The sequence below is a fragment of the Chaetura pelagica genome, unplaced genomic scaffold (genome assembly GCF_000747805.2).
Source record: "Chaetura pelagica isolate M959 unplaced genomic scaffold, ChaPel_1.0 scaffold360, whole genome shotgun sequence".
In the NCBI taxonomy this organism is placed as follows: domain Eukaryota; kingdom Metazoa; phylum Chordata; class Aves; order Apodiformes; family Apodidae; genus Chaetura; species Chaetura pelagica.
In genome coordinates, this window is record NW_009951950.1 from 2,903,869 (window position 1) to 2,929,164 (window position 25,296).

General features: G+C 49.1%; 1 protein-coding gene across 1 annotated transcript in view; it reads left to right on the forward strand.

Annotated features, from left to right (window-relative positions):
• Window positions 1-8,360: 8,360 nt before the first annotated feature.
• The window catches only part of LOC104389232 (cystathionine beta-synthase-like), a 30,778-nt gene continuing 13,842 nt past the window's right edge, over window positions 8,361-25,296 (forward strand). The window contains exons 1-9 of the mRNA XM_009998194.1: window positions 8,361-8,491; window positions 12,354-12,460; window positions 15,589-15,723; window positions 17,100-17,179; window positions 18,393-18,524; window positions 19,781-19,850; window positions 21,133-21,224; window positions 22,336-22,461; window positions 24,174-24,258. Of these exons, the coding sequence (XP_009996496.1) occupies window positions 8,361-8,491; window positions 12,354-12,460; window positions 15,589-15,723; window positions 17,100-17,179; window positions 18,393-18,524; window positions 19,781-19,850; window positions 21,133-21,224; window positions 22,336-22,461; window positions 24,174-24,258 (958 nt within the window). The remainder of the gene's footprint in view (window positions 8,492-12,353; window positions 12,461-15,588; window positions 15,724-17,099; window positions 17,180-18,392; window positions 18,525-19,780; window positions 19,851-21,132; window positions 21,225-22,335; window positions 22,462-24,173; window positions 24,259-25,296) is intronic.

The window sequence follows — 25,296 nt, forward strand, 5'->3', positions numbered from 1 at the left end:
GATGTTGACCTAGTCAAGGATCAGGTTATGTGTCTTTGTTCTCTGGGCATCTAGCAAAAATGTCTGTATCCACTTTAGGTGACCAAACAAGTGAAAATCCCATTCTTTCCCCATTTTTTTAGTGTTAAATATTAAGGAAAGTGCACACAATGGGTGGAACACCACCTTATTGTAGAAGGTGGAAAGCCAGTAATGGTCTTTCTCCCATGAAGTCCTCCTGCAGTAGCCACCTCAGCATGGCTTTAGGGCTGGGGTGCCTGCTCCTGGCATGGGAGATGATGGGGCCTGCAGCACTTCTTGGTGGTGATGTGGGAGGTGCTCAGATGCTGCTGTTCCCAGGCCAGTGCCCAAGGGGTGTCAGGGATCTCCTGAGCACCCATGGAGGTTGCCCACCTTCACCCAGGACTTGGCAGGTGGCTGTGCCCACAGTTGGACAGGGGGTGTTGGCTCCCCATTTGCTCAGCTGAAACTTGAAGTGGCCCTGGGCTCACCACCCTGAAGTGGGGTTGCAGACCCCACTGGTGATCTCCACAGCCTGATGCCACTCCTGCAGCTGCCCCATGGGGAAAGATGGAGCACAGGCAGTGTGGCCGTGCAGATGGGGCTTGTGGGGGCTCCACAGTTGCTGCCAGCCTTCCTTGGGGCTGGCTCCCACCAAGGCAGGGAGACGTGCTGGCAAAGAAGGAAAACAACCTGCAAAAGCAGCCTTAATAGTTTCAGCCCCCTGCTTCCCCTCCCTTTCCACCCCACTGCAGAATGGAGAAGGGCAACACCAAGGTGTGTGTGGGGGGGAACTTGTAAAAGCTAGTTTGCCAGCATTTTGGTTGGTAATTGGTGACCTGAGTTGTGAAAGCATGATAACTACCTCTGGTACACTGCAGCTTATCTCTTCTTTACCCACAAATGACTTTTGCTCCTTCCCAGTTAATTCATTAGGTAAATAAGGATTTGCTTGGGGAGATACACTCAAGGTCAATACAAATCCTGGCTTGCAAGGACATGAACGTATTTTTTTTCCCCCTTTAATCCCTCCCAAGAAGCAACAGGTTTGGCAGTGACGGGGAATTGTGCTGGGAAGCAAAGTTTGCTGGGAAAGTTTTTGTCAGACCAGTTGCTGGCTCCAAGCTGTTTTGGTGTGCTTGCCTGGCACCCTCATGGTTTCTCACTGCTTTGTGGGGCTGGGGTCTGTGTCTCTGGAGCCAGAAAGGTGGTTCAGCACCTGATGTGGAGGTGGCCCAGTGTCCTCTGCCTGCTGTCCTGCTTCAAGCTTTGGTCACAGGGCTGGGCAGTGACGTGAGGTTATTGACATCCATCTTTGAAGTCCTCTGGCTGAGAAAAAGTTCAACCACGTGCCAGGGGCCTTTTCAGCCCTCTGCTCTGGTTTGGGTAATGAGTGCGTTTCTGTGTTTCAGGGACAGCACAACACCCAGGGAGTGAACTGCAGCCCCAACCTCCCGGCTGGTGGGGAAACCACTGGGAAAGCACAGCACCGACCTCAGGTAGTCCCACCACGCTGCCTCAAAGAAGCTTCCACCTAGTGGGTGAAGCAGGAGGATGGAAGAAATGGTAATTATGGCTGTCCTTGGGCTCCTGTGTGAAGCCACAAATTAATTAGATTATCAAGGCACAGTGTGCTGGGTGCTTGCCTGGCCATGGTGAGTTGACTGAGCTCCACAGGGTCTGCAGGCAGCTTAGGTCTTGGGGAGGGGCAGAGCAGTGACTTCATGGCCTGGGATGAAGAAGATGCTCTGCAGACCTGTTGGATCCAGCATCCTCTTGTCAGCTCCCTGAATTTCCTCCCTGGGCATGTAGTTAGAGTGCATTTCCCACATCCCTCCCCCCACCCCTACATGGCAGCAGGGCTGGTCCTTCTGCAGGCAGGCCTCTGTAGAAAATAGCTATTACTTATTTGTGCAACTGGTTTAGTTCTATCAAATTGTAAAATCACATCTTTGATCTCAATCTGAAATTAAATGTAGAAGGAAGGTCCAACACCACACCCTTGAGAATTTCTACTACAGTCAAGTTAAGAAGAGCATTACGTTTGCTCTAATTGCAAAAGGCACCACCACAGTAGTGTGGGAAGATAGTGCAGGCTATGGTACAACAAACAGGTCAATGCCAACTTTCATCATCAATCAAAGTCTCCAACCATGGCCCTACTGAGCTGCAAGGTCCCTTAATTCAACAAAGGCTGAATCAGGGCAAATCCATTCTGTGAACAAGCCAGAAAAGAAACTTCCAGCTATCAAAATAATGCATCTTTTCTCCACGTGGCTGGTTTCCTTAGCACAAAAGGGTGGCTGATGAATTGTAGAGGGTCACACCAAAGCTCCTTGTAACCCTTGTTCCTGCTATTGCATAGGAGCTCAGAATAAACTATAAAACTAAACTCCTCCTTTTCTCTATATATGCACCAATAATACTGAGAAACTAGCCCAGCAAACTAACACATTCACAGAGGCAGGTGCCATTAGGGCCAGTATTTTTAAGAGCCACTAATGAATTTGCTCTTTGCAAACTTGTTTAACCCTTTCCTTGTTCCACTTCTACCTGCTCTGCTCCTATAGTTCTTCCTGATAATTTCATTTTGCCTTATTATTTGTCATTGAGAAACAAGTGATTCTCAGTCACCTTTTCCACATCCCTCAGGATTTTCAGCCTGCTCTCACCCCAGCCACCTGTCTTATTTTCAGTCTGATGAATCTTCCTCTATTTAAGATGTTTTGCTGTGGAATTTGCTGTGTAACCCTGAGCATCTGTGTTGCCTTTCCCTGACATTTGGTTTCTATTTGATTTTACTTTTTTCACTTTTTATACAATCAGATACCAGAGCAGAGGTGTCCTCTGGCCCACTGAGGCCTGTTGCTACCATACAAGTATTCTCAAATTATTGCTGGGTAGACTTATCTGCAGTTTCTTCACTGCTAGAGTGAAAAATACTTAAATGCAGAGCCCCAAATATCCTGGTGAGGTGGATGCTTCAATGTGCATCAGAGCACGGGAAGATCTACTGGAGCTGGTGGCCAGATGATGGTTTACCATGGATGTGTTCTAGTATATCACTCCAAAAGAGCAATTTTATGCATCTGTAGGACTTGATTTTTGAAATTCCAGTAGGGATGCCCCATGCAGTCTGGCCAAACGGCCTTCACACCCAAATGCCATTTCTTGCCTTAGAAATTTATTACCCAGCTGCCTGCCTGTAATTCCAGGTGACTGTGTGTCTCTATTTTCACACTACAGGAGCTGACCAAGACACGCCTGCTCATGAATGGCAGTTGTGTGGGAAGTCAGGAGAGCAAAGCTGACAGCTCGTTGGTTCTTCCCAACTTGCCCAGTAAGTGCACATGGACAGCTGCAACACCTGCCACCAAGTCTCCACACTCCTGTATGCACTTGTAAGTAATTCTTTGATGTTGGTTATTTCAGAGTGCAGACAGCTCGGTATGTTTTTGAGAGGATGAAATACTATTGTTACACCAGCATGGTCATGACCAGAAGTCAGTAGCATGTTATGTTAATGATGGTTTATTTTCCAGAGGGCAAAACCCACCTGCTACTTCCTCTCCAGGAAGAACTTTCTCACTCCCATTTACCTTGCAGAAAGACACGATGGGCTTGAGGCTCAGCTTTGTGTTTTCTAGCACACATCTGAAAGTGTCTGCTGGTTTGAGGCATCTCACTTTAGAAGAATGAAGATGAAGGTATTTTAGAGGTAGATTTCAACCAGGGTATTGTACACTTCTGCAGAGCTGACTCTGTGAGGTCTGGTGTTGCACAGCAGAAATGAAGACACTCCTGATGGCCAGGCACTTGAGGAGATGCAGCAATGTCTCTCTCTTCTGCTTGTGTGTAATGTTCACATACACCCCAAAGCTGCTGAGTGTGTCCCATTGTACAGCACAGTCAGTAACAGCCCTCAGTCGAAGGGCTGCAATTTGACTGCCCTTGTTTGTTCAAATGCTCGGGATGTCTGTAAGATTTCTGAGTACTAGCAATGTCTTCACTGTTGGCTAAGAAACCTTCACATGAACAGATTGCCAGGGTCTGGGCTTTTAAATAAGTAGGAAATGGCTCACACTGAGGTTGCCCAGCCTGCATAAGTGACCCGAGAGTGCAGTGCAAGGTGAAGTGATCGCTGCGAGTGGTTCTTGCCCTCCCAGCAGCAGGTTTCCTCCCAGGCTGAGGTGAGCCTGCCAAAGTGCTCAGACTAGATGAGATGAGAGGTGCTTCAGTGGCTCAGCAAACCAGACGCAGACAAGGTATTAAAGATAAGGCTGTCCTATAAATGTCAGGGGAGCTGTGAACATGTTCTCGCTGTGCCAAAGCTGTAAAACATGAATTCGGCTCTGGAATATGAGGAACTGGAGCCCGTGGGATGTGCAGCACTGCTCTGTGTGGGTGCCAGCCAGTTGGGAGCTGGCTGGGCAGCTTTGTACTTTGTACAGCATGCCAGGCAGGACAGAGCCAGAGCATAGACAGCAACATGCATGTGGAAGCCCAAAACAGCCTTCTGGGCTGACCTGCCAAGGAGGAGTGGGCTCCACAGCATCAGAGCTGATCCAGCAAACATGCATCCAGGCACTGAAACAGTGCAATCTCTGCAAATAGCCCCCCATGAGAGAATGAGCTCTTTTCAGTCACAGTGGTTTTGGGTTTTTTTGTGTGTTTGGTGGTTGTTGTAGTTGTTCTCCCTCACTGCCCCCTCAGTTGTCATGCAAAGTAGGATAACCTTCTTGATTTTTAGCAAATTAACATCAGGGAGCCACCGGGCAGCAAGGTAGGGCTGGTGTGACACCTGTCCCACCTCCCAGCCAGGAGATGGGCAGCCAGGGGGCACTGGGGCAGCCCCATTCCTAAGCATTGAGCATCTCCCTGGGGATGTTAAGGTTGCCTTCAGAACCACAGGGGTTTTAGCTATATCTTAACTTAAATATGAATCCAGACCCTGTGCATAGCAATGCTGAGATTTTAGAGTGATTCATAACTGGAAGGACATCCATGTGGTCCTGGAGCATCACGCCAGGAGTTAGCCAACCTTTGAGGAGATACATGAGAAATGTACCTCCTCCTCAGCAGAGAGGAATGTAGATGTTGACCTAGTCAAGGATCAGGTTATGTGTCTTTGTTCTCTGGGCATCTAGCAAAAATGTTTGGATCCACTTTAGGTGACCAAACAAGTGAAAATCCCATTCTTTCCCCATTTTTTTAGTGTTAAATATTAAGGAAAGTGCACACAATGGGTGGAACACCACCTTATTGTAGAAGGTGGAAAGCCAGTAATGGTCTTTCTCCCATGAAGTCCTCCTGCAGTAGCCACCTCAGCATGGCTTTAGGGCTGGGGTGCCTGCTCCTGGCATGGGAGATGATGGGGCCTGCAGCACTTCTTGGTGGTGATGTGGGAGGTGCTCAGATGCTGCTGTTCCCAGGCCAGTGCCCAAGGGGTGTCAGGGATCTCCTGAGCACCCATGGAGGTTGCCCACCTTCACCCAGGACTTGGCAGGTGGCTGTGCCCACAGTTGGACAGGGGGTGTTGGCTCCCCATTTGCTCAGCTGAAACTTGAAGTGGCCCTGGGCTCACCACCCTGAAGTGGGGTTGCAGACCCCACTGGTGATCTCCACAGCCTGATGCCACTCCTGCAGCTGCCCCATGGGGAAAGATGGAGCACAGGCAGTGTGGCCGTGCAGATGGGGCTTGTGGGGGCTCCACAGTTGCTGCCAGCCTTCCTTGGGGCTGGCTCCCACCAAGGCAGGGAGACGTGCTGGCAAAGAAGGAAAACAACCTGCAAAAGCAGCCTTAATAATTTCAGCCCCCTGCTTCCCCTCCCTTTCCACCCCACTGCAGAATGGAGAAGGGCAACACCAAGGTGTGTGTGGGGGGGAACTTGTAAAAGCTAGTTTGCCAGCATTTTGGTTGGTAATTGGTGACCTGAGTTGTGAAAGCATGATAACTACCTCTGGTACACTGCAGCTTATCTCTTCTTTACCCACAAATGACTTTTGCTCCTTCCCAGTTAATTCATTAGGTAAATAAGGATTTGCTTGGGGAGATACACTCAAGGTCAATACAAATCCTGGCTTGCAAGGACATGAACATATTTTTTTTCCCCCTTTAATCCCTCCCAAGAAGCAACAGGTTTGGCAGTGATGGGGAATTGTGCTGGGAAGCAAAGTTTGCTGGGAAAGTTTTTGTCAGACCAGTTGCTGGCTCCAAGCTGTTTTGGTGTGCTTGCCTGGCACCCTCATGGTTTCTCACTGCTTTGTGGGGCTGGGGTCTGTGTCTCTGGAGCCAGAAAGGTGGTTCAGCACCTGATGTGGAGGTGGCCCAGTGTCCTCTGCCTGCTGTCCTGCTTCAAGCTTTGGTCACAGGGCTGGGCAGTGACGTGAGGTTATTGACATCCATCTTTGAAGTCCTCTGGCTGAGAAAAAGTTCAACCACGTGCCAGGGGCCTTTTCAGCCCTCTGCTCTGGTTTGGGTAATGAGTGCGTTTCTGTGTTTCAGGGACAGCACAACACCCAGGGAGTGAACTGCAGCCCCAACCTCCCGGCTGGTGGGGAAACCACTGGGAAAGCACAGCACCGACCTCAGGTAGTCCCACCACGCTGCCTCAAAGAAGCTTCCACCTAGTGGGTGAAGCAGGAGGATGGAAGAAATGGTAATTATGGCTGTCCTTGGGCTCCTGTGTGAAGCCACAAATTAATTAGATTATCAAGGCACAGTGTGCTGGGTGCTTGCCTGGCCATGGTGAGTTGACTGAGCTCCACAGGGTCTGCAGGCAGCTTAGGTCTTGGGGAGGGGCAGAGCAGTGACTTCATGGCCTGGGATGAAGAAGATGCTCTGCAGACCTGTTGGATCCAGCATCCTCTTGTCAGCTCCCTGAATTTCCTCCCTGGGCATGTAGTTAGAGTGCATTTCCCACATCCCTCCCCCCACCCCTACATGGCAGCAGGGCTGGTCCTTCTGCAGGCAGGCCTCTGTAGAAAATAGCTATTACTTATTTGTGCAACTGGTTTAGTTCTATCAAATTGTAAAATCACATCTTTGATCTCAATCTGAAATTAAATGTAGAAGGAAGGTCCAACACCACACCCTTGAGAATTTCTACTACAGTCAAGTTAAGAAGAGCATTACGTTTGCTCTAATTGCAAAAGGCACCACCACAGTAGTGTGGGAAGATAGTGCAGGCTATGGTACAACAAACAGGTCAATGCCAACTTTCATCATCAATCAAAGTCTCCAACCATGGCCCTACTGAGCTGCAAGGTCCCTTAATTCAACAAAGGCTGAATCAGGGCAAATCCATTCTGTGAACAAGCCAGAAAAGAAACTTCCAGCTATCAAAATAATGCATCTTTTCTCCACGTGGCTGGTTTCCTTAGCACAAAAGGGTGGCTGATGAATTGTAGAGGGTCACACCAAAGCTCCTTGTAACCCTTGTTCCTGCTATTGCATAGGAGCTCAGAATAAACTATAAAACTAAACTCCTCCTTTTCTCTATATATGCACCAATAATACTGAGAAACTAGCCCAGCAAACTAACACATTCACAGAGGCAGGTGCCATTAGGGCCAGTATTTTTAAGAGCCACTAATGAATTTGCTCTTTGCAAACTTGTTTAACCCTTTCCTTGTTCCACTTCTACCTGCTCTGCTCCTATAGTTCTTCCTGATAATTTCATTTTGCCTTATTTGTCATTGAGAAACAAGTGATTCTCAGTCACCTTTTCCACATCCCTCAGGATTTTCAGCCTGCTCTCACCCCAGCCACCTGTCTTATTTTCAGTCTGATGAATCTTCCTCTATTTAAGATGTTTTGCTGTGGAATTTGCTGTGTAACCCTGAGCATCTGTGTTGCCTTTCCCTGACATTTGGTTTCTATTTGATTTTACTTTTTTCACTTTTTATACAATCAGATACCAGAGCAGAGGTGTCCTCTGGCCCACTGAGGCCTGTTGCTACCATACAAGTATTCTCAAATTATTGCTGGGTAGACTTATCTGCAGTTTCTTCACTGCTAGAGTGAAAAATACTTAAATGCAGAGCCCCAAATATCCTGGTGAGGTGGATGCTTCAATGTGCATCAGAGCACGGGAAGATCTACTGGAGCTGGTGGCCAGATGATGGTTTACCATGGATGTGTTCTAGTATATCACTCCAAAAGAGCAATTTTATGCATCTGTAGGACTTGATTTTTGAAATTCCAGTAGGGATGCCCCATGCAGTCTGGCCAAACGGCCTTCACACCCAAATGCCATTTCTTGCCTTAGAAATTTATTACCCAGCTGCCTGCCTGTAATTCCAGGTGACTGTGTGTCTCTATTTTCACACTACAGGAGCTGACCAAGACACGCCTGCTCATGAATGGCAGTTGTGTGGGAAGTCAGGAGAGCAAAGCTGACAGCTCGTTGGTTCTTCCCAACTTGCCCAGTAAGTGCACATGGACAGCTGCAACACCTGCCACCAAGTCTCCACACTCCTGTATGCACTTGTAAGTAATTCTTTGATGTTGGTTATTTCAGAGTGCAGACAGCTCGGTATGTTTTTGAGAAGATGAAATACTATTGTTACACCAGCATGGTCATGACCAGAAGTCAGTAGCATGTTATGTTAATGATGGTTTATTTTCCAGAGGGCAAAACCCACCTGCTACTTCCTCTCCAGGAAGAACTTTCTCACTCCCATTTACCTTGCAGAAAGACACGATGGGCTTGAGGCTCAGCTTTGTGTTTTCTAGCACACATCTGAAAGTGTCTGCTGGTTTGAGGCATCTCACTTTAGAAGAATGAAGATGAAGGTATTTTAGAGGTAGATTTCAACCAGGGTATTGTACACTTCTGCAGAGCTGACTCTGTGAGGTCTGGTGTTGCACAGCAGAAATGAAGACACTCCTGATGGCCAGGCACTTGAGGAGATGCAGCAATGTCTCTCTCTTCTGCTTGTGTGTAATGTTCACATACACCCCAAAGCTGCTGAGTGTGTCCCATTGTACAGCACAGTCAGTAACAGCCCTCAGTCGAAGGGCTGCAATTTGACTGCCCTTGTTTGTTCAAATGCTCGGGATGTCTGTAAGATTTCTGAGTACTAGCAATGTCTTCACTGTTGGCTAAGAAACCTTCACATGAACAGATTGCCAGGGTCTGGGCTTTTAAATAAGTAGGAAATGGCTCACACTGAGGTTGCCCAGCCTGCATAAGTGACCCGAGAGTGCAGTGCAAGGTGAAGTGATCGCTGCGAGTGGTTCTTGCCCTCCCAGCAGCAGGTTTCCTCCCAGGCTGAGGTGAGCCTGCCAAAGTGCTCAGACTAGATGAGATGAGAGGTGCTTCAGTGGCTCAGCAAACCAGACGCAGACAAGGTATTAAAGATAAGGCTGTCCTATAAATGTCAGGGGAGCTGTGAACATGTTCTCGCTGTGCCAAAGCTGTAAAACATGAATTCGGCTCTGGAATATGAGGAACTGGAGCCCGTGGGATGTGCAGCACTGCTCTGTGTGGGTGCCAGCCAGTTGGGAGCTGGCTGGGCAGCTTTGTACTTTGTACAGCATGCCAGGCAGGACAGAGCCAGAGCATAGACAGCAACATGCATGTGGAAGCCCAAAACAGCCTTCTGGGCTGACCTGCCAAGGAGGAGTGGGCTCCACAGCATCAGAGCTGATCCAGCAAACATGCATCCAGGCACTGAAACAGTGCAATCTCTGCAAATAGCCCCCCATGAGAGAATGAGCTCTTTTCAGTCACAGTGGTTTTGGGTTTTTTTGTGTGTTTGGTGGTTGTTGTAGTTGTTCTCCCTCACTGCCCCCTCAGTTGTCATGCAAAGTAGGATAACCTTCTTGATTTTTAGCAAATTAACATCAGGGAGCCACCGGGCAGCAAGGTAGGGCTGGTGTGACACCTGTCCCACCTCCCAGCCAGGAGATGGGCAGCCAGGGGGCACTGGGGCAGCCCCATTCCTAAGCATTGAGCATCTCCCTGGGGATGAGGTCTGGCTGAGGGGGCCCCTGCAGCATCACTGGGTTAGGGACTGAAACACAACCCACTGTATAGCAGGGAAGATCATCAAGCACACAATTTATCTTACTTTGCTGAAGTGCCTTGAGGGGTTTTGTTTGTTTTCTCTGGGTAAACTACAGATGGCAGCCGATGTAGTGAAAATATCTGGACTTTCTGAGATTCCCATGTGAAAGTTGATTGGGTTTTAGGGGTAGGAGCAGAGGATGGGGGGAGGGAGAAGATAATGTTATTTTAATTAAGAATATTAATTGTTTAACATTTTCCAAAGATACAGACATAGGCAAGTTCTGATATCCCTTGATCCAATTCTGATCCTCTATAACCTCAGCAAAAATCACTTGACTTATCAGGACTGTTTTTCCCCTGGACAGCTTATGGATTATTATTCCACTAGCAAAAGCAGAAATCTTGGAGAAAAACTGTCCTTGTCCACTGCAATTCTGCGCTGATACCAGCAGCTGCAGGACAGGAGTGTCCCCACCACATCCTTTAGGAGCACCAAAGGCATTTGCCATAGATTATTGTATCCGCAGATCTGCTGCCTTCAGGCCCGTGGATAGAGCTCTTGCAGCTGATGAGGGAAGCTGACTGTGCTTGTATTGTTTTGGCAGTAAAATATGGTAGCAATTAGGACAGGAATTTGTTAGGAACTATGGAAGGTTTGCCCCAGAGTGAGAGAAAAGCTATTCTTTCTGCGGACCAGTAGCTATTGGCAATGCAGAAGAGCAGTCCAGCTTCTGACTCCCACCTTCTCCCTCCCAGCAAGGCTTGCCTGGTATGCAAGGCAGCACAGGTTTCCTTCCCCATCCCCACACCAGGGTCCACCTCTGCAGACCCCAGAGCCTTGCCCTATCACACCTGGCTGGGGTTCAAAGGACATGGTAGCATCTTGTTTACCACAACTAATGGTTGAGGGTAAAGAATGGCTTTGCTTTCTTCTCTCAAGCTGATTGCCTGCAATTTAAAAGTGTGATGTAATATGCAGGTCACTCTCTTGAAAGCCAAGCTTTAGTTAAACACTGCCTGAAAGAGCTGGAGTGTCCTTGTGGCATGGCTCAGCTCCAAAATCCTTGATGTTTTTGGTGGCTTTTAGAGCAGATGGAAAATGGCTGCAGCTGTCGGGGAAGCTCATTTATTGAGTTACTGCCTCACATTTACCAGCACTCATTAGAGATTGTAATGTGCATGGCAACACTTTCCACAAAGAAGTACTAAGAGCAAGTGTGTAATACTCTAATTTCTGAGCTTGAGATGTGAGGAGGCTGGCTTCTTTTTGTAGTAAAGACTTGTGCTAAACCACTACTCCTGTACTCTTGTGAAGCAAGAAGTGTTTATATCATGCTTGCAAAACCTGGGGGAAGGTGTGTGTCTTGAGGTAAATCAGCATGTTGTCCCCACACCATATGGACCTTCTGTCAGCAGACAGCCATCTGCCTGGCTGCAACAGCAGACATGGATAACTTGGGTTCAAGGTTCAGAGGATGATAGTAGGCGAGAGCTGTGCAAAGAAGAGCTGAACAGTGAGGGAATGGGGCTTTGTCAGCTCACTCAGAGGCAGATGTGCTGGCTGCCAAGCAGTGGCAGTGCACTTTTGGCCCAAATAAATGCTATACTCAAATCTTTTCCCTCCATCTTTTAAAAAGTTCAAGGGCACAAGTTCCCTGGCTGCATGGCAAGATGTGTTTGGTTGTGTGTTGGGCAAACAAGTCTTTTTCATTCTGGTTGCACTTGCTGTGATATGGTTCTTGGCTTCTGCTGGAGTCTGACAGAGACTAGCAAAACTGGGAGGCTGGATTGCCCTCATACAAGAGCTTGGTTTAATTATTTGCCAAAAAAACCCCTCCAGTCCCCTGTGGCTTGGAGCCATCCTTGCAAGTCTGGGAGTCCTGGCCAGGAAAGCAACAGTTGGCCCAGATGTAGCTGAAAATGTGAAAAGCAAAGGTGGTGCTGGGTAGGACAGAGGAAGGAGGAGGGAGTCCTTTTGTGCATGGCCTTCTGGCTTTCTCACTCACATGTAAAATCCCAAGGCTTGTCAGCTCTTCTCACTTCACAGAGTTATAGGTCTGGCCTAGGGCCTTCCAGAACAAGGTATTTCAGAACTGCCCTGAAAATTAATTACCTTATTTTTTTAATGCAAAATGATTAATAACTCATTGTAATAGTGATGGAAAACTATAGATAGCTCCTGTTGCCATTAATGAGGACCTTTTATCTTGGAGCTGGGGTGTCTTTTGGTGGCTTTGCTAAAGTTGCTGAAATCTCACTCAGATTTTATCTTGGTTCATGTTGCATAAAAGTTGCTTTGATTTGACTTTTTTTTTTTTCCCCCCTGCATTAATTCAGGCCAGAAGAAACAAAGATCTTGCCCAACATACTGAAGAAAATTGGCCACACCCCAATGGTCCGAGTCAACAAGATTGGGAAGTCCTATGGACTCAAGTGTGAGCTCTGTGAGTGTCCCCTTTCCAGCAGGTTTTTCTGTGCCATGAGGTGAGGGGCTATGCTGGAGGGGGGCTTCAGATGAGGCTCTGTGGAAAGCAAGCACAGAAAGGGCTGGCCACGTGTGGTATGTGTTGGGTTCTCCCAGTTAGCAGGTTACACTACAGTCATTTATCAGACAAAATAGGATGATTTCAAGCTGCAATGAGCAGAGGACTAATGGTAGTAGAGGCATCTATCCTCCCAAATAGAATCATAGAACCCTTTGGTTGGAAAACACCTTTAAGATCATCAAGTCCAACTGTTAAGCCAGCACTGCCAAGTCTATCACTGAACTATGTCCCTAAGCACCACATCTACATGTCTTTTAAACACTTCCATGGGTGGGGACTCAACCCCTTCCCTGGGCAGCCTGTTCCAGTGCCTGACAACCATTTCTGTGAAGCAGTTTTTCATAGTACTCAATCTAAACTGTCCCTGGCACAACTTGAGGCCATTTCCTCATGTCTCATTCCTTGTTACTAGAGAGAAAAGACCAACCCTACCTCGCTACACCCTCCTTTCAGGTAGTTGTAGGGAGCACTAAGATCTCCCCTCAGCATCCTTTTCTCCAGACTAAACAACCCCAGTTCCCTCAGCCACTCCTCCTAAGACTTGTGCTCCAGGCCCTTCACCAACTTTGGTGCCCTTCTCTGGACTCACTCCAGCCCCTCAATGTCCTTCTTGTAGTGAGGAGCCCAAAACTGAACACAATCCTTGAGGTGCAGCCTCACCAGTGCAGGGCACAGAGGCACAGTCACTTCCTTACTCCTGCTGGCCACCCAGGAAGCCTGATGCAGGCCAGGATGCTGTTGGCCTTCTTGTCCACCTGGGCACACTGCTGGCTCATATTAAGCCAGCTGTTGGCCAACACCCTCCACTACCTCCCAGCAGAGAAGTGGGGGCTGCAGACAGCCAGCTATACGAGTGACATGCATGTCAAGCCCTGGTGCTAAAAGCCAGGCCAAGGTGCTGGCTGTGGGGCCAGGTTTTCCAGCAGGAGCCAAGTCCTTCTCTTGAGGGGTGTTAGCAGTGCTCGTGGTATCTCATGTAAGGATTGGTTTTATCCTGATCCCCTCCAGGCATAAGGGTGGTACGATTAGGCTGTGTCTGTGTATACAGACTTTTCAGTCTTCTTTCCTGGAACTTTTAACCCTATTAATTAATTTCAGCCAAACTAGGCAGAAAGACAGATGACTTGGGGCAGTAAGATTCATTAGTGTCACATAGCTGGGCAGGAAGGAGAGACTTGGTGCTCACACTCACTAACAACTATGCAGCAGGGAGTCCAGCCAGTAGCTAGCCTCCAGCAGGCACACAGCTACATGGAGTGTGCTGTGCTCTTTGATCAGATCCCTTCTCAGGACTGGGATCCCTGGGCCCCTTACCCTGCAGCTTCCTTGTTGCATCACCTTTCACTTCCTTGAATGAAACCTCAGGGAATGGTGGACAGAGGCAGCGGATACAGGAGGACAGGTCCTCAGTGTTTGGTCATACAATCAATCATAGAATGGTTTGGGTTGGAAGGGACTTTCAAGATCATGTAGTTCCAACCCCTCTGCATGGGCAGGGACACCTCCCACTAGACCAGGTTGCTCAGAGCCCCATCCAACCTGGCCTTGAACACTCCCAGGGATGGGGCAGCTACAATTCTTCTGGGCAGCCTGTGCCAGTGTCTCTCATCACCCTCACAGTAAAGAATTTCTTCCTAATATCCAATCTAAGTCTGCTCTCAGTTCAAAACAGTTTCCTCTCACCCTGTCACTACGTGCCCTTGTAAAAAAAACCCTCCCTTCCTGTGGGCCCCCTCCAGGTACTGGCAGGCTGCTGTAAGGCCTTCTCTTCTCCACACTGAAAAGCTCTCCCAGCCTGTGCTCACAGGAGAGGTGCTGCAGCTCTCTGACCACCTTGGTGGCCTTCCTCGGGTCCCCCTCTGCAGCCACCCGTCCCTTGGGGGATGCCCTGCTGGGGCAGGTGCCCGGCGGCGGTGGGAGGACCTGGTGCAAAGCGCAGCAGGGAAGCCGAGCAGGCCCTGGTAGCTGGGCTGGTGGGGCAGGCAGAGCAGCTGCTCGGCCCTCTCCGAGCTGCTGGTCAGCACGGAGCCTCTTACCAAGGACGGGCAGGAAGCCTGGAGCACTGCCTTAGCAAGGAAGCAGTCACGGCTGGATGTGATTCCCTTGTCCCGGCTGCGCGTCCAGGCATCTCCGTGTAGCTCAAGTTCTGGCAGTTTTGCATTATAAAATGCAATGATGAGCACAAGATTTTTCTGTTTTCCCCATCTGCCTGCTCAGGTATCAGGTTGACTTTTCAGCTTGAAGTAGCTGTCTTGGCTAGGATGAGGTGAATGGCACCTTGGAAGTTCCCATTTCTCCCTGTTGTTCTTAAAACAGAGATCAACACTGGAATCAGCTCAGATGTAGATGCTCATCAAAACCTTGGTGAGAAGAGTCCTGCCCCATGTGTTGGCAGTGTAGAGGGCCTGATTAGGAACCAAAGTGTGTCTTGCAGTTTGTGTATACTTTGGAAAGTCTCTCTTACTTGGCTTTCTGGTAGCTCAGAGATGAAATGATGATTTTGGCTGGTGCTTGAAAGTGCCATTTCTGTTGTTTATTTTCTTTATGCCCCGCCCCGTTCAGGATTAGAGTTCCCCCCTGCTGTGCTCCTGGAAGGACCATGAGATCTTGTTAACCCTGACAGTGCCTTGGTCAGTGAAGGGTCCTTAAGGCAAGGCAGCAAGTGTCCCCAGGGTCCTTAGGGGCAAGAGCACGTCATACCATGCACTCCACCTAGCAATCACTGCAGGGTATTCTGTTGATTTTAAACCCATCCTAGGCTTAGCAGACAGACAGCCCGCTGCCTTCAGGGTGCTGTGGGTAGATGAAATCTGGGGGGAAAGATGGGCAGCTGCACTGGTGGTGGTTATCCCATGAAAGATGCAGCACCCCATAAGCACAAAGCAGATGGAACCCCCTGAGCAAAGGACCCTACCACAGGGGAGTAATGGGTGTCTTCAGATGGGTGCAGTGAGGCCTGAGGGAGCAGGGAGCTGGTGCTCCCAGCTGCAGCTCGTCCCTAACAAAGCCTCATCTTTCATTTCCAGTGGCAAAATGTGAGTACTTCAGTGCGGGGGGCAGCGTGAAGGACCGCATCAGCCTGAGGATGGTGGAAGATGCAGAGAGAGCCGGGATTATAAAACCAGGAGACACACTGATTGAACCCACTTCAGGAAACACAGGTGGGAAGGACAGGGATGCTCCCTCCACTGGGATACCAGGAAGGGTGGTGCCTCTGAGGGAACGCAGGAGGGGCAGAGATGCAAGGAGTTCTTGCGCTTGCAGTTACAAAGTCAGTCTGGGGCCCCACGACTCTGACTCTTTCCTTCCCCTCCCCTCTGCTACAGGCAGCCCGGGGTGCTGAAGTGCCTTGTGGCTGAGAGGGTCCCATGCCTGCCCAGATGTGGCTGCCAGGTCACCTTGCAGCAAGGCAGACAGCCTTGGGAGTTGGAGAAGCAGGGGCAACCTTGTGTGTTTTCAGGTTGGGAAGCTCTTGAGTATTCAGAGGTTCCCATAGAGGATTTCCCTGATGGGCTAGAAGATAAATAGTCTGTTGGTTGTTGGGGTTTTTTTGTGGTTTTGGGGGGGGGGGGGTTTCCCATGACACTGTCATCCTCTTCAGGCACTAGATTATGGTGGAGTATGAGACGAGTGGGCACAGCAGAGGAGCATCACCCCTATTTTGCAGCCTTTCCAGGACCATGGGTGCAAATTTCCATGGCCCTTTGCTGCTCCCTGCACCAGTGTTCCCACCACATCAGGGACATATGTGCACATAGTGTACTTCCCCGAGAGAAGGCACAGCAGAAGCTGTCAATACACTATGGACAGAGCTGAGGCCCTTTGCTGTGCTCCCTTCCTTCCCCACACTAGCCATGCAGATTGGGGCTTGTCTCTAGGAATTTTGCTCTTTCCAAACCTGTTTACTGCAGGCACCCCAGAGCCAGCCACCCCCTTTCCCCATACAACCCTGAGACATGGGAGTGAGGGGACCTGTGTGGTCCCAGGGCTGTTCCCCAGGTTTGCCCAGTGTAGTCAAGGCAGCACCATGTTCCCTCCAGCCTCCCCTTTTGCAGGGACACACTGCTCCAGCCACACCTTCCTCCTCTAGCTGGGGAGCAGCTGGCTCCATCCATCACCCCCAGTGAAATTGGAGCAGAGCTTCCCTCTGCCTGCTTACTATGGGGTGACATGTGCAGCTTTGTGTTTGCGTGTCCCCAGCTGAGAGCATTTGAGGGGGAGGGGAAAGCACTCATGAAACAATATCACCTCCCCCTGCATTTTGGAAAGCAGAGAAAGAGGCCTGAGCCTGGGAGAGGAGAGGAAAGCACTCCCCAGCCTCGCTGTTTGCTCTATGCCACACTGGAAGGGGCACTGCAGCTCAACCTGAGCACATCCTCCTGAACGCCCTGCTGCTCCGGCACAGCCCAGCGGGCTGTGGGTGCCTTCACCTGTAGCTCATCAACAAACATTTATAGGTTATCTAAACCAGCAGGAGAGAGGAACAGCCTTGCCAAATGCTGCTGCCAACCAACTCCCTTTCCTCCCCACCACCTAGGGATCGGGCTGGCGCTGGTGGCTGCAGTGAAAGGTTACCGCTGCATCATCGTCCTGCCAGAGAAAATGAGCATGGAAAAGGTCAGAGCTCTGTGCTATTACCTCACAGCCAGAGAACATCACCCTCCCCTGTCTCTGCCTCTCCCTTTCCAAAAATGGAGTGTCCTCTCCTTTAAAGGGTAACGAGTCTCTGCACACACTGACATAGCTTTGTAGTTATTCAGAAGATTCCCTCTGATGAAAACCAAAAGCACAGTGTGATGGCCTGGTTGATTATCTAGCGTCAGCGGTGCAGCCGGGATCACACGTTGGCCAAACACAATCTGTGTCTGCAAAGAAATGGAGTAGTATCTGCTGTCTGTGAGGGCAAGGGCTTGGTGGAGCAGAGGGGAGGCAGGCAGGTACCTGGACTGCCAGTCCTCACAACTTCTCTGACATCTGATGAGTCACTTGGTCTCCCTGTGTCTCTACAGTTTTCTTTAGCCTGGAAACACTTATGGTTGTCTGAGCTGCTTTCTTGAGGTGGTGGGAGTCAAGAAACACATATAAGAGCAGATGATGAGGTGAAACTGCTGTCTCAGAGATGGCAGAAATCTCTCCCTTGGGGAGCCCAAAGTCTCACAAATTGCTCAGCTGGACTCATGCCAGCGAAGCCAGACCCGAACCCTGACATGGCTCAAAACTGAGCCCTTCTACAAAGGTCCATCCTCATTTCCACCTGGATCTACCTTAAGCAGTCTGGATCAGATGTCACCTCCAGCTGCCATGGGCTTCCTCTCCAGGTGCCTTGACACTCATCCACCTTTCTCTTTTGACTTCTTTTCTCCCCTGACAGTCACACCTCCCAATAGATTAATACCCTAGGGCTCAATTATAATTTCTCCTTCTCTGTCCTTGCTAAGGGGAGAGAAAGGACTTGGGGCAAAGACAGCTTTAAGACCTGCTTGCATGCAGCATCTCAGACCACAGCACCCATGAGACTTGGCTCCCTCTGCCCTTTCCCCAGGCACCAAGGAGCAGCGCAACCGCTGGCATGCCCCATCCTGGCTCTGAGCAGGACAGGGCACCAGGCCAGGCTTGGATCCATGTGCCAGAGCTTCAGGCAAGAGGCCCTGGGTGCCAGGGGGATGTCAGAGATAGCATAACTGAGAATCAGACATTGTATCTCCAAATGCTAAATGACTCCTGCATGCAAGGCTCCTCTGGCATCTGCTGCTGCTGTGACCCTGCAGGTTCGGATTACCAGTGCTACGTGGGATCAGTTGCATTATACCTACTCTCTTCCCTCCCAAAGGTCGATCTTCTGAAGGCATTGGGTGTTGAAATTGTGAGGACCCCATGCACCCGCTTTGATGCCCCAGAGTCTAACATTTGTGTTGCCTGGAAGCTGAAAAGTGAAATCCCAAACTCTCACGTTCTGGACCAGGTAAATGACATTCCTCCACTGACTCTCTTTCCAATCATGATTTATAGCATCTGCTCCAACTGTGCCTGTGTTTGGGCTTTGTTCAGATTGGCAACGGAGGCAGGTTTCATCAGTATTTTATGGCATTTGAAACTTAATCACTCCTCTGTAAAGCATGGGGTGGCAGAAACAAAATAAGGGACATTTCCAAAGCAGCAATGCTTGGGCCAAAGCCTGGATGTGGGTGAGGCTGGGTTTTCTTGCATACTTCAAAGACTTCTCCAATTGCTTCAGATTTAACTTTGACCTGAAAAAATAATTAAAAAAAACATATAAATCACTTTTTATGCCTGGCTAGCAGTTTCTGTTCTGCCTCAGAAATAAGCCTCATGCTGTAAAGGGCAAACACCGATGATCCGCACCAGTGGTTCCTGCAGCACTGGGTCCTGTACAGGAGGGCACTTCTTCCAGTCTGACCCTGCTGCTGGAAGACATCCCTATAGCTAATAGGAAACTCCTGTAGTGCAGAAAAGTCAGGGATGCTCCTTCCTTTTAAGAAAAAGGGAGCTCAATGTCTGAATATGCTTTTCAGAACCAGCCTGATCTACTGGTGTGATCGCAGGGCTGCACATGTTTCAGTGCTGCAATCTTGTACCCCTTGTTGTAAATCCCCCTGCACAGGTAGGACAACTACTTTGCCCCGCAGTTCCCAGCCACCTAACTTGCTGCACTGCCACCCACAAATGCCCTCAAATGAAAAAGCAGCTCCCAAAATTATATAAGTATGTATATACATACATCTATGTATGCATGATACTTGAAAAAAGTTCCTAATATGGAGGTGTTTTATGTTTTCTGAGCTTTTTAGGAGTATTGTGGGGCTGTGTTTCCCAACTATTTAAAGCAACAGAAAAGGCTGAAATGCTTCTATCTAAGCATTAGCTAAAATACTGGGAAGATTTCACAAAGCCACCATCTCCCACAACACCCAGCAATGTGGCATATGGGACAGCCACACCACTCTGTAATGAACACGTAGCAAGTACCAAAGACGGATTGTTCATGGGCACATTTAATCTTCCACTGTGGACAAATTCTAAGTGTCCTTAGCAACCTGTCCCAAAGTGACAATGAGGAAGAGTACCTGTGAGCTGGACTGGCTGGGTTGCAGTGTCAACTGCATGCCTTGGGTAAAGCTCATCAGGAGCTATTGCTAGTTTGGTATTTGACCTACACTTCACACAGTAGTTCATGCTGTTCTCTGTTTAAATAAACAGTACCGGAACCCAAGCAACCCCCTGGCTCATTACGACACCACAGCTGAGGAGATCCTGGAGCAGTGTGAAGGTACCATTTGTGCTGTTGTTTCTACATGCTGAGGATGTGCAAGGGGCTACAGCCTCTCTGAGAGACTTGTTCTAGATTACTTATTGATCCAAGTGTCTAGAAAAGGCCCAAAGGGCTTCTGTAGGTGAAGGCACCCCTGGGAATACTGACACACACAGTGAGTGTAGCCACTTCACATAATCAACGCCAGACCCACCTGACCCTGCAAGGCTTCCCTGCCACAGACTCTCATTTCAAAATCCTAAGGGAGGAGACCAGAGCCTTAACAAATTGGGCTGTACCCAAGGAAGAAGAACCCATTTCTCAGTGGCTACAGCATCTCTGTGACTGTCAATTGAGAGCACAAGATGGCCCAAGAGGCCTCACTGAGGAATGAAAGTCCATCAGGGCATGCCAGGCTGCATCTGATATAGCACACTCAGTTGCAAATCAAAATAGAGTGAAACTTCACAGACTAATAACATTTGATGTGATGGCTGGGGGAGGATAAAGGATTATTCCAGACCATATCTGTGCAGATAGAAGTGAAATTTATTGCCAGTACTGGGAGCACTGCAGAATGTAAACAGGACTCAAGGGTTGTGACTGGAACGCATTTATCATAACCATAAAGTAGCAACAGGAACAAGAGACTCCCAGTGTTCCCTGCACTACAACATTTATATTTGCTCTACTGGCTGCGAGGAGTGAATTATAAGTCCCCTTTCCCCGCTGTAGTTGCACCATAAGGCTCTGAAGGCCTGACGCTGATTCTGCTCCTGCCAGCCCTAAATCAGTATAATTTCACTGGTGTCAGTGGGGCTATATCTGACCAACACAGGTGCCAGGGCAGAGCTTTGCCATCTCTCCACTGTGAGTGCTAAAGCTAGCTGGAAAGGTATGCCTGTTATTGATATGTGCCTATATATTGATTCACGTGCGTGCTTGGCTTCCACGTGGCGCGGTTTGAAAGGGCTGGGAGTGCCGAGATACTCCCTCCCCCTTAAGCCCACAGATGCCAAAGAGGCAGAAACCATGGATACCGGAGGGAGATCTGGAGGTCACCTTCAGCTCCCTTCACAGAAGTGGGATCAACTATGCTCTGATGCTGCAAGTTCATCTGAGCTTCTCCACAGGACCATGCTTTGGCTGCTAGCATGACCCCTGCCTATCCTTTCCTCACATGGGTTAGTAGCAGCTGAGGGACACAGGCTCTGAATCTGCACAGGGTCCTGAATAAAGAGGAGGCTGTCCTGGAAGCCATGCTGGGTCCTTGCAAGCCTCTCTCTTCTCTGACCTGCAGGCAAGGTCCACATGGTGGTGATTGGGTCTGGCACAGGAGGCACCATCACTGGCATTGCCAGGAAGCTGAAAGAGAAGTGCCCAGAGTGCAAGGTAAGCTGGGAGGCAGGGCTGGATGTTGGAATCGTGGCCTCCCTGGGTTGTCCTGCCTGTGCTTTTGAGCAAGCCTAAGCCCTTGGCTCCCCTAGCCTAGCAGTTTTATCTCTTACCTATTCGGGTTTTTTTATAGCAAGCATGGCTTTTGTTGGAAGCAATTTAGTGTTGTGCTCAGCTTGACCTAGATCCATCTGAGTGCCTTATGTGTCAAAAGCTTCACAACCCCACTACTAATCCCACCCTGTCCAGTGCCCTGCCCTTTGCAGGACACAGTCAGATGTCCCCTGCTGAAATGGCTGGCCCAGCTGACAGCATTGCTGCTCCTGGTCAACCTGCCTGCTGGGAAGTTTCTGCTCTGGCAGCTCCGTGAAGGGCACAGGCTGTGCAAGTGCTTCTCATCTGCCATTGCAAAAACCTCTGTCCTTTATGTCTGACACCAGTCATAGATGCTCATTCTGCAGAGCTTGTGCTTCAAGGCAGAGTCTTGATGGTTACTGCCTCTCTGGTATAGCCAGCATGTGAGTGATCTCCGAGCCAGCAGAGGCAAATGGAGATGGTGTGGACCCACCCACTAGGAGTCCTGGGCATGAGATAACCTCTCTGGCTGCCTGAAGCTGCACATGGAGCCATGTAACCATCCACTTAAACTGAGTGCTGAGAGAGGCAATCCCAGCCCAGACATTAAGCTATAGGCAACCAGAGAGGTGCCACTGTCAGCCAGCACAACAAATTCAGAATGGATGTCTGTACCCACAGGTTTCCACAGGTTTGAGCTAGCTGGCTGGCTTTGTACTGATGCACGTTAAGAAGCATTCCCACTATCCCAAGGGTTCAACTTTGGAAGTAGCAGGCTCTGCCAAAGAGGTGATGATAAACACCTTGACAGTGATAACATTATAAGCCACCAGTCACTTCTAGGATTTATTTAAAAAGCCAGTGGGGAACAGTACTCTTTTATCCTGGAAGGTCTCCATGCTGCCAGTCAATAGGAATATTAACAAAGAGGAAAACATTGATGATAAGGGTGTGGGTAATTTTTCCTTTGAGTTGTGCATTTTACTGTTTCTGACCCCCCCTTGTGGTTTAACAAAGCTTCCTTCCCTCAAAGATCATTGGTGCAGATCCTGACGGCTCCATCGTCGCTCTGCCCAGTGAGATGAACAGGACGAACACCACAACCATCGAGGTGGAGGGCATTGGGCATGACTTCATCCCTACTGTCCTTGACAGATCAGTAAGTGCCCGTGTGAAGAGAGGCCTGTGTTTGATCTTTGGCTCTGCTTCCAGCCTGTTTCCAAGTCCAGAGGTAGCCAGCTCTGGCAGCTGCTGTGGCCCAGCCCAGCTCCTTGTGTACCTGGCTAGGACAGAATATGCTGATGCATGGGGACTGGGACCTCAGCACTAAAGCATCTCTCTGAGTCAATTTGGTTATATTTGGCCTACAAGGAGAACCCAAACACAGTGGCAAATGAGAAGTATGCCACAGTAGCAGTCTCCTCAGCTCAGCCTCACCAATGTTGAACAGACACTGGCACAGGCTGCCCAGAGGAATTGTGGCTGCCCCATCCCTGGACATGTTCCAGGCCAGATTGGATGGAGCTCTGAGCAACTTGGTGTAGTGGGAGGTGCCCCTGCCCATGGCAGGGGGGGTGGATCTGGGTTATCTTTAAGGTTCCTTCCAACCCAAACTATGCTATGACTCTATGTTCAGTGTGCCTCTTGTACTACGATCAGGTGGCAGAGGGCAGCTCTGAGGCTGCTCTTCATCACACTAGGGTTTCATGAGCCTTCACTGTTCTAGGCACTGCACGCACACAGCAGAAACCCTGCACCATTTATGGGCTGGAGGACAAAATTCAAGCCATGCAAGACAAAGATTATAAATCCCATACAGCTTCTTGTCAAGCATCTTCTCAGTGCACCATTTGCCACCTAACTCAAGCTGTCTGTGCTCCTGTAGCCTCTCGTTCATAGAAAGGTCCCCCACAGCCTCAGACTCCAGATTCTGGTTTCAGATGTTGTGTTAACATCTGTGCTGTTGGCACATGGCTTTAGAGCTGACACCTGTAATAACCCAAAACTCTTTTTGTAGCTGGACCTGACTTTGGCAGGTAAAACCTCGACCATTAGCATAGCCTAGCCTGGGACACAGGGGGGGTGGATCTGGGTTATCTTTAAGGTTCCTTCCAACCCAAACTATGCTATGACTCTATGTTCAGTGTGCCTCTTGTACTACGATCAGGTGGCAGAGGGCAGCTCTGAGGCTGCTCTTCATCACACTAGGGTTTCATGAGCCTTCACTGTTCTAGGCACTGCACGCACACAGCAGAAACCCTGCACCATTTATGGGCTGGAGGACAAAATTCAAGCCATGCAAGACAAAGATTATAAATCCCATACAGCTTCTTGTCAAGCATCTTCTCAGTGCACCATTTGCCACCTAACTCAAGCTGTCTGTGCTCCTGTAGCCTCTCGTTCATAGAAAGGTCCCCCACAGCCTCAGACTCCAGATTCTGGTTTCAGATGTTGTGTTAACATCTGTGCTGTTGGCACATGGCTTTAGAGCTGACACCTGTAATAACCCAAAACTCTTTTTGTAGCTGGACCTGACTTTGGCAGGTAAAACCTCGACCATTAGCATAGCCTAGCCTGGGACACCATGAGCACCACTTCCTCTTCCATATCCTAACTCTGGACCTGGTAGACATCCCTGACTCTCCACGGAAAGGGTGCTGGCTGGAAAAGCTTCACTGGGGACCTGCAGAGAAGGACACACCCTTTGAACCAAGGACACCCTTGACTATTGCGTTTGCTTTCAAACATGCGTGGAAAACAGCTCAAAGATGCCAGATGTTGTAGTCATCAGCACCACAGCATGCCTAAGGACAGGGTCAGGACAGCCTGATACAACCGTGCTGAGACCCAAACTTCTTGTTTTCTCTTCAGGTGGTTGATCAGTGGTATAAATGCAACGACAGAGACTCATTCCTCATGTCTCGCAGGCTGATCAGAGAGGAGGGATTATTGTGTGGTAAGCACGACCAACAACAGTTCCTTATCTTAACAAACTTTCTGAACCTCATTCTTTTGGGGCCAAAATGTTTTGGGGTAGGTTCTCTCTGCATTTAGTGCCTGCTAGGTTAGCAGGGCTGAATGGCTGAACCCCAAGCTGGGGTGTAGGTTGCTGTGCATTTCAGAGGTGTGGCAGCAAGTCTGCGATCTGGGATCTGACTCATCGGCCACAATAATTATAGAAGGCATAACTCTCCTCTTACTGGAGCACTTTTGCACATGGAACTGGATCTTCAGGCCTAGCTCTGTGTGGTGTAGTGTTACATGGGCTGAAGGGAAGATTAATGGGACTCAGGGCAGGACAGGTGGGCTAGAACTGTTGCTCTGCTAACAACTCTGTGAAGCTGTCCTGGATGTTATTGAATGGTTGCCACACTAGAGGTGCCAGGTTTGGACCAGGAAAGTTTGAAAGTAAAGAAAGTGTAAGATGTTCTTACCGAGTATTTCTTCCAGTGCCAAGAAGCTGTAAGTAATCCCACCAGCCTTCCAAATTGAACAGATGCCCTCAGACAAACCCTGCCTGTACCCTCAGAGCCTCCATACAGCATCAGCTTTTTTTCCAGTCTTGCCTGCCACTGAGCAGATAGCTATAGGTTTGCATCCAGAACCAGACAATACGTAGGCTTGCAGTTACAAATGATAAAATTCCTGAGCCCCCATATCCAGGGAATTTTGAAAAACACCAGACTATTTGTAATGAAACACTCAGAGGTTGATTTAACCTAGCATGCACAGAGCCACTGTGTTTCAACAGAAACCATTTGCTGAACTCACCTATAATTTGTGAATAGCTTCATGTTCCCTGAACTGCATTTTTCAGGGCCTTTCCTCATTTGTTTGAAAAATGTGACCCAGTGCTAATTAACCAGCTGTAAAATACGTGCTGCCTTGAATGCAGCGTGTAACTGGCACACAGATAGTGGAATGTGTTTGACTTCCAGCACTTGAACTACCAGTGGAAGAATTGCCTCTGTAAAACCGGGACCTGCTTTCCCTA